This window comes from Acyrthosiphon pisum, chromosome A1, assembly GCF_005508785.2.
Source record: "Acyrthosiphon pisum isolate AL4f chromosome A1, pea_aphid_22Mar2018_4r6ur, whole genome shotgun sequence".
Classification (NCBI taxonomy): Eukaryota; Metazoa; Arthropoda; class Insecta; order Hemiptera; family Aphididae; genus Acyrthosiphon; species Acyrthosiphon pisum.
The window spans coordinates 52,886,776-52,896,762 of record NC_042494.1 but is presented as its reverse complement, the minus strand read 5'-3'; the positions used below and the strand labels follow the sequence as shown (position 1 = coordinate 52,896,762).

Genomic DNA, 9,987 nt, shown 5'->3' with positions numbered 1-9,987 from the left:
ATTAAAAACCTAGGATAACTATTTTAGTTATTTTGTTGTGATTGTATAATATTATTCGTGGGTACTTGAAACTTCTAAAGTATACTATTATATATCTATGATAGTACCACGGTTTTTTGTTGATGTATAACGCATTATGAGTACCTAATAGATATTATGATATGATTAATTTGGAATTTATTATAGGTACCTACTACCTATTATAGGTCAATTTTTTTTAATACCATAGATAAGTATATATATGTCTAATACATAGACTGATATACCGTCTCCGCTCAGAATCGTTTTTCTTATACAGTGATATTATATCATTGAATTCATATTTAATACTGTCCATTATACAGTGACCCACTTCTAACCTACTGTACAGCAGAGCGACATCCACTTACCCACCTTTTTTTTTTTGAAAATGCCCGATGAATGGGTAACAAATATTTTAGATACAACATTTAACCAACATTAGAACAAAAACCGTTTTAAAAAATATTTCTATATCTGTTCAAGTAAATGTAGGTTTATCCTCAATTAATAAGGAATCTTTCCTCATTATAAGATAACGATTTTTTGAAATATAAAATACGATATAGGTAAGTACACTACAACACCATAGTCTTACAAAATGTTGTTTAACTTGTTAAATTATTGTATGTTGTTTCGAATTTTCGACATCCAATTAAAACTAAAAACCACTTCAATAATCAATCATGATGTATAACAAATAATACTATAATATATTATATTCCAATTATCTGATACATTAATTTTATTATATTAAGAACAATCCAGAACAGATAGAAAATCAAAATACTATTTCACCTTTATCGTTAATTTTTTTTCCACTTTCATTATTTGTTGGTATTTAATTATTTCAAAGTACACATTAAGAATAAGTTACAACCCAACATTTTAAATCCACAAAAATATTTTTAAATGAAAAATACAACTTTTATTTCCTCAAATGTTTTATTCTTTTTAATACATTTCTTAAAATCAAAATGAAACATTAAATAATTAATTAATAGAGAATCGGATGAAATTAAAAAATAAAACAAATTTAATTTTAATCCAGATATAATGAAATAAGTCTTTAAAAAAGAAATCGATACATTTTTAGTGCGCACTGTTTGAACATAAATCCTGTCGAGTGCATTATAATTAGGTATTAGAAATAACAAAACATGCATTAATTTGCCTGCCTTTCGGGTTGAACATTATTTAGGTAAACCTATAGATACTTACAATAAGTTTATGTATAATTAATAATTAAAAATCGTGATATGTCCATGGCTAATATTATGAAATACTATAATATATAATTTATGTAATAATAAGACAAAATAGATCGAATTCCAATCGTTTTTGACCGGTTCTATAAGATATTTCACGCCTCATCGTCGTCGTCGTCATCGTCGATGAAAATGAAAAAATGTCACCAAAAGGGAAATAGTACAACGAAACTTAGTAATAACTATAATAATTATTATTATTATTCATGGACCGAACATTTTCACGGTTTTTCTGTCCCCCCTAAGCATTAACTACGCTATTAGAACATTATAAAATATAATTTTAAAGACGTACCTGTTGAATCAATCGCATGGACGTCCGCCCGCAAAAGGCTGACGAGGAAGCAGCACGCAATGCACGCGGCATGTGATTCGGCCGGCCGCCACATTACTACTAACGGTGGTCTCTCTTGCAACCTCAGCGTGTCGTTTAAAATTCCGCCCTCGCCGCCTCCACCCCTGACCTACAGCACCACCGATATAATGGTAATAACCGCATGCGTGTTCAAAGCGAAAAAAAAAAATGTTTCCGAATATACGTTTTATTACCGGAATGACCGAAACCGTTGTGTTAATATTGGTATAATATAGTTAGCACGATGGGTAGATATGGTTCTTATCCAAAGGCTTTAGTCTAAAGCGGTTAGTAATAATAATATTACTATGGATCGAGTTTATAATATTATATTATATAATAGGTATGTATAATTATTTATTATTTGTAGACATTTAATAGAATTTTAGGGGAGGGGGTCTTAAATCATGTTTTAATAAAGGCTAAAGCTACCTACTATACATTTTAATAACTACACTCTTCTACTATCGATGTTTAAATTATTTTTTCTCATTGCCTTTCACATAAAATATATTACCTACTGTGCATAAAAAACATTATTATTTATTATTAATTACAATGAATAACAATAATCAAATGCAATATTTCGCAATGAAAACAAGAAATCAAATATGTGTTTCAAAATCTTTTTGATTATTTCTATCGAATATCTAAAGAATTCTTTCGAGACGGGTAGTGTGGAAGATAAAAACAACTATTAAATCCAAAATTCGGCTATAAATAATCCTAACTATAAATGATTTTAAACAATATCACAAGCTACAAGATAATAACACTCTTTTCAAACGCGCGGGTAGGATCATTATTATTAAATACACCATCTCCGCCTGTGATTATATATACAAGATTATATATTATATTATACAAACGGTGCGGAGAATTTCTCAGTTATTTAAGCAATTTTTAATATGCAATCCAACCGGATGTCAATATCACTATAGGTTTCTAACGTATTTTATACTCAAAGTTTTATATTTATGTATACAACAGCTTTAAATATACACAAGGCGCACTTTGATTTGGATAATTTGCCCCTCTGGATATTTAAAATCAGACATTACACACAAACACACCCCCCCCCCCCTATAATGTTGGCGGGAGTCCTTGGCAACAAGTATCTTAATAATACTAATAACAATATAATGATTGCATTTGCGCCGGCAAGATGTGGCTCGTGGGTCACTAAACATTAATACATAATATTATTATTGTGACCATCGATTTCTAACTATGCGCCGTTGCCTGTAACTTATATAGTCTTCAGTATTAAAATGATAACACTTCTGAAAAACTATATTAGCTTTACGACACTAAACAATGAATGAGTAGTAACGAAAATATTTAACATTCAACAACATGGGTAATAACTATAATAAAAAATAAAAAAAACTCCGCTGTGCCACGTCCATATTTGTAATAACGAATTTCTACGAAGAAACTTGGATATTTTTATGATAAATGCACTCCGGTACAGTACCAAAAATAAACGACATTTATTACCATTTAAGATACCTGAAAATGTAATATGTTTAATGAACATTGATTATATAATACAATATAATATATAGGTACCATATTATACCTAATATATAAATTACAGAAACGAAATAAAATTGTGTTATTGAAATTTTATAAAGAAAAAGATTTTAACAATGTTAGGCCCTAATGAGAAACACCGAGTAATATCAATCATAATGTGTATTATTATCTGACTAACACACAATTCTATCTGAAATTTTTAGCCTATAGGTATATAAAAATAATATTGAATAACACTTTGGACCAGAAAATGATATGTTCTTTTCGTACGTATTTAAATCAATAAGAGTGAGATAATTTCTTATTTTGATAATAGAGGGTAATAGTCAAATTTTTTTTATTTATTTTTTTTGAGGAGCATGTACACAATGATAGAATATGGTATCTACATTTTGTAGGAAAATGGTTACGGCTAACTATTATAGTTATACCTTGGTTTGTAGGCATATATGCCAAATGCCCATCACTTACACATAGCAGTGAAATTCCATTTATCGCTTATCGATTATCATCAGCTGCGTCAAACACTAAAAATGTGTATAATATACATGATATATTTAGCACGGACTAACATAAGATATAAAAATTATATTATAATATAATATAATATAAGTTCTAATAGTTATTGAATACAAAAATAATAAAGATATACCTATAGTATATACTATATAGTATATACGTATATCTACACTGTCCATAATTTATTATAACTTATAAATAATATATACTAACAATTTTTTTTTATGACATAGGTTTCACCCACACAATTCACATCAACAGGCTGCGTCACGACTGACGTTAGTAACTTCGCGTAAGACACATTATCGCGGTTACCCATGCAGTTACCAGTGTTTTATAGCGTACAGCAGCGTAGGCATTGAATTCAATAAAAATAGAATAGTGTCTATCCCTACGAGAAACCTGTAAATAATATAGGTGACGTTATATGCGTCTTATCTTAACGTACCGCTCTCAGCTTTTATAATATCTTAATCCTCGGGAAAAAGATGTGACTTTTCATCGGACCTGAAATATGATAAGGCTGGCATATATACGTACAATACCTATATAGGTACCAGTGGCATTTAGTCACGCTGCACAGTGCACGTCAAGACTATTTACACGCACTCACGGACTATGCTGAAAAAAAGCGGTTTGATCAAAAATTAAAAGTCCATGCAGACAAATTCCTTCGATGACCGTATATTTTCCTCAAGCCCGGTTTCCGCTATATACTGTGTCCAGTGGTTTTGAATAAATCTGAACATGTAAAAATGGCAATCTGCAGAACACGATAAAAGGCAAACGACACGGCAGCTGACGACGTGGTGGCTGTAATAAGTATATAGCCGTATAGGTACAGCCTTAAGACGTAACGTGCTACCAATATTCTGTTACCTATACGTATTAGATATATGGAACACAATATGATACAGACATACAACAGTGTATCTATAATGGAAATCCGGCTTCAGACACACTGCAGACCTACACAACGAAAATCACCGCGAAATACCCGTTCGCGAGTATAGAGCGTGAACCGCGATCGTCGCCGACCATATTATGACATGTCTCAATGTCTGTATTATACTGATAAAGTAATACAGTATAGGTACACTCATGTCCAACGATATAATAGGACGACTATTTGCATAGCCGTTGTTTGATAGCACATCATTAGTTCAAGTCCTCGTGCTACCAAATATTTGAACGTTATCTATTTCGCCGTGGGGTTAGGTACAAAACAGTTAGGTACCTAACAACTGTGGTTATATAGATTGCACGCAAACTGTGTGCCTAGTTATTATTCAACTCGTTTAAGCCGGGTTCACCCTACACAGACCGTATCATATTCCGTGTATTTAGTATTTAATGCGTAGGTAGGTAACGAAATGTTGGTAACACGATATCTACAAGTTAATATAATATATTGAACTTCAGATACACGACACGATGTATAATGTAAGCCTGGCTTTGCCCTTATCAAGTATGATTTAGTTCTGGTATGACGATTTGGTTACATTGTAAAACGTGGAGATGGCTTACACGATTTCGGTGGAATTCCGCTGATCAGTCTTAAAGGAAAACGATGATTGCTGACCATACTATCCACGACCACCGCGCACCGTCCGATTCTCGTTGATTCCTTTAAGACCTACCTCTGGGGGAAGTATGGTGTAATATATCCCCCCCCTTTGGCTTAATTTTTTTTTTATAAAATATATGATATAGAAGTATATTAACTGCTATATATTATAACGTTGTCTGAGAATAGTCAAATCATCTCCCACACCCCCTTTTAAAAAGCTGAGCATGCCACTGCAAGCTTTGCGACGTAGTGGTAAAACAAGATTCAAATTTAACAAATGAAAAAATAAAATATGTAGGTACGTACCAGGGCTTAAATCAAAAATAGTATGCTACTAGATATTTTTCCTTTGTGAGGAAAATTGAAGAATCGTAGAAGTGTTTTGGGGTATAATAGTGCAGTGAAAAAATATCCAGTAGCATGCTACATTTTGTTAGAAATTTAATACAATTGTTTTTTGTTGATTTGCGTTTCTATGGTCAAACACAATGCAAAAATTTGCCTCTCGAAAATTAGTAAGAAAAAAAAATTGTACCCATCCCAAAAACATATCTTTGTTAAAAAGATCATAGGCCAGTACGTATAATTGAATACCTTGGTTATTTGCGGAACTGGTTTGGTTGTAATTTATGTTTGAAATATATAGTTATTTACCCACTGTGATTTCCAATCGATGTAATATCGGTTACAGATTTTAATTTGCATCTGATAGACTTCGTACTATGAAACAATAAAATCACTTTTTTCATCATTCCGCAAACATTTGAATATATTATACTGTTTTAGATTGAAAACGTTTGTGATTTACTAGATTTCAATCAATTTAATGAAAGTCGGCGTCGTGTGTAGGCAATTGTGGGGCGTTTGTGTCTTGAGTGTTTTGCTCCATACATTCGTCTTCCTGTTCGTTTAAATTGAGTATTACTTATGGTAATGTTGTACAGCGTAATATTGCGTATAAACACGTGCTCGAAATTTTAAACAAACCTCATTATAATATCAATTTAATGTCGAGACTAGATTTTATAATATATTTATTAATTTATTTACTAACATCCTTTTATTAACCGCTAATATAACAATAAAATATATTTTATTTAATTGCTGTTATAATCACGCGCAGAGAAACTTGAGCGCAAAAAACTTGATTGTGTAATTCATTTGTATGCATAATAGATCTACAGATATATCTACTGATATTTTTTAATCAATTTTTACTGTTCACAAATTATGAAATAAATTTAAAAATATGAATTATACCTACATTGGCTACATTTTATAATATACTCTCATCTCTCATAAGAAAAAGTAAAAATAAAACATTTTCGTATAATTGATCAAGTATTTCTCATCGTTGATAATGTCCGCGTTAAAAATTTTAAACTTACTATATAAATACAATCAATAAAATTAAAATTCAGTCCTTCTTTATATGGTAATCGTATAAAAATGATTATGAAGTATGAAGTATGAAGTATGAAGTCGATAACATCTTACTTAATATTACTATATATATGTAATATAATAACTATTTATTTTATACATTGGGTAGGTACCTATTAGTTTTATGGAATTCAAACCACATTTTTAAACACGTGACCAGCTAATGATTGCGAGAAAGTAAAATTATAATCAAATAATACATTTGAGATATAATAGATTATATTAAGTGCCTGGTGGTTGTCCACAATCATAAAACGTGTTCTGATAGCAAGCACCAGCCGTGTCACTAGTTCCTGAATGAGGGACCACGCGGGTTTCAGTGATAAATCCTAGTAAAAAACGAACTTAAAAATTAACCTTAACCCAAGTCCCAATGGCCATGTTTCCGCAGGTTAATCAGTAAACAAAAAAAGTTATATAAAATAAATTAACTTTATTTATATTTAAATTATTATTTGATGTACAAATTTATCTTCTAATTTTTTGTTGCTATATTTTTTTAAGACCCTGTTTTTAATCAAAATACTATACAGATAGTAGTATAGCAGGTCAAATTATTAGTGTTGAATAAGTACATCATTCATATATTATAAAATGTATTCACGCTTAATTTGAATACTCATTATCAGCGGTAATTAAAATTATCTACACTGAAAATTCCATAGCTGTGTCTATTATATTATTATGTTCTATCGCTCGTTGAAAAGGTCAGAAACTATTAGAATTTAATCACCCCCAACTGGTCATTCTTACGAAAACAACAACATTGGATTATTTCAGCCTTTTAACCCTTAAACTACCAATATACATGTAAATCGGCCAATTTGTGTCGCACCTTTGCAAACCACATAATATGGCAAATTTATTTAAATACCTCAAAGTTGACAAAATTGATAACAAACATAAACGAAACCATTGTTTATATTATTTTATCCGTTTTTTCAATGTTTCGACCATGACCATATATGCATATATATTATGATAACCCGATAATAATATACTGATCACATAATCACAAAAACTTAGCAATAGAAACGTATTGCCGTGTCCAGCTAGTATATTATAAATAAAGTGTATTGTCTAATAGTTCTAAGTTATTAGTTAAATTTAAGTATTTATAGACACTGTTGTACCTAAAAACCAAACTGTATTTTTTTTTTTAGAAAATTATGGGCTCCACTTAGAAAACTCGTGTGGGAGCCCAGGAGTTCTAAATTACATTATAAGTACATTAATAGTGTAAGTACCTATACAAAATCAATCTTGAAATCCTCAATCACACATAAAGTACTTAATACGAACCAAACATTTGTATATTTCATTTAAATAATTGAATAATAATATTACGTAGCCATAGTTTTGGATACGTAAGACCAATTAAAAAAAAAGATTAATTTTGCTTAACGCAAAATGAGTTATATGCAGGCCAAAATATAATCTTGATAAATCTTAGGTAGATATGCATAAGCATACCTCAAATGAGTAATGACGTCCCTGGTTTATTTATTTGTCGTTTTGTCGTTTTGAAATAAAATGTTATATTACCTATATTCTGTTAGGTATTTATTATTTTAATGTGCATGTACATACCTAGGTTCAAATTATTTTTTTCTGATCTCCCCCCCTCTCATGCAAAAAATATCTATACACCACTGGGTTGTATACCACGCGACATAGTAATAATGACCTAATATGCGGTAACGGATATCAAATTCTGATCGATTTTGGATAGCCCCCCCCCCCATTGAAAAATCCTGGGTATACCACTGATTATGATTAAAGTTGTACCAAACTTTCATCACTTATAAAATAAAATGTACTAGTATGCTTAACGAAGTGTGTCATACGAAAGATGCATTTGGAATGAAGTTTTTCATTCAATCTAAGATATAAAAAAGAAGTTATAATTAATGTTGTAAAATATTTTAAGATATAGGTTCACAATGTCATAAAATTTTATAAAATATATAACATATAGACATTAAAAATACAGTTATATAATATTATAAGATTACAATAAGCTGTTAATAAGTTTTGACAATTAATGTTTCAAAATGATTATTAAATAAAATAAATGTGAAGTTTTTTGCCTTAATGTAACTTTTAATGAGGTACAAATCCCAAATTTTACTTCAACCAAAATCAAGGCATTACCGTTGATGGGCGACTAATTTGAAGTTCCCATATTTATACACGAAAAAAAGATCGTTTAACAATGGAAAACACTTACTTCACCACAATCTATTGTCCAAGACTTCAAAAGTCAAAACTCAGTATTCACACCAATATTTATAAGCTTCTTCTCAAAACGTAATGCCTCCTTAGTACCCGAAATTAAGGGTTTCCAAAAAAATCAAACATATCAAAAGTTCAAACTTTTCAATCTAAAACTCTCCGCGGTCATGGCGTCGTATTACGTAATAATCCTTAGTCCTTGTCATAGGAGACAAACCAAAAAACTATGTATTCCAATTTTCATATGATTCATACTGTTTAAGAAACAGCTGGTCACTTATTTCGTTGCTAACACTCTTCACTGGGAAATCATTCCAATCCTCTGTTTGAAAAACTAGCTGCAGCCTGCAAGTACTGTGTCCAAAAATCCACGCCACTACCACAAAATACGCTGGTTTAAATTTAAAAGAAAAATATATAGCAAGTATATATATACTTTCTCAAGGAAGTAGCGATAACTATATTACTATTATCGCTATTATCGCTTATTGTAAACTCTGCGTTGTTTAGATTGTGTAGGTATAAATTATAATTATTATGAATTGTGAATACTAAAAAAATTAATTTAATAATAATTACAATTTTAAACAATAATATAAGCCTTCGGTGTACGTATGTTATAATATGATTGCCTTTATAACCGTGAAATTATGAATACATAATAAATAGTAAGCCAAATTGAGTTTACAAACATTATATTATTCAATATATAAATAAAAATCAGTCAGCTTTGTACGAGTACACAATGTACACAGGTACACAAGCTGTATATAGCTAGACAATTATTATAGATAAAATTGTTAAATGTTTATGGAGAGTTTATATATATGATACAGTTTTAATGTACATTAGAGTGTAACAATGAAGCTTAGCAATTCAATTAAGTTAAATCTAAGAAAATTAAATCAAAAACAAAACCTAAACACAGGAGAGTACAGTGTAAACGTATGTCTTGGTTTATCTACATTGTTAGTGTTATTTCTTTCATTTTAATTATAACGAATGACCTAATGGATTAGAATACGAATTTAATGTGTGAC

General features: G+C 30.2%; 1 protein-coding gene across 1 annotated transcript in view; it reads right to left on the bottom strand.

Annotated features, from left to right (window-relative positions):
- LOC100166709 (lachesin-like) overlaps nt 1-1,693 on the bottom strand; it is a 173,856-nt gene extending 172,163 nt beyond the window's left edge. Inside the window, exon 1 of the mRNA XM_029487260.1 lies at nt 1,582-1,693. Within this exon, the coding sequence (XP_029343120.1) occupies nt 1,582-1,675 (94 nt within the window). The 5' untranslated portion in view covers nt 1,676-1,693. The remainder of the gene's footprint in view (nt 1-1,581) is intronic.
- Between the last annotated feature and the right edge of the window lie 8,294 nt (nt 1,694-9,987).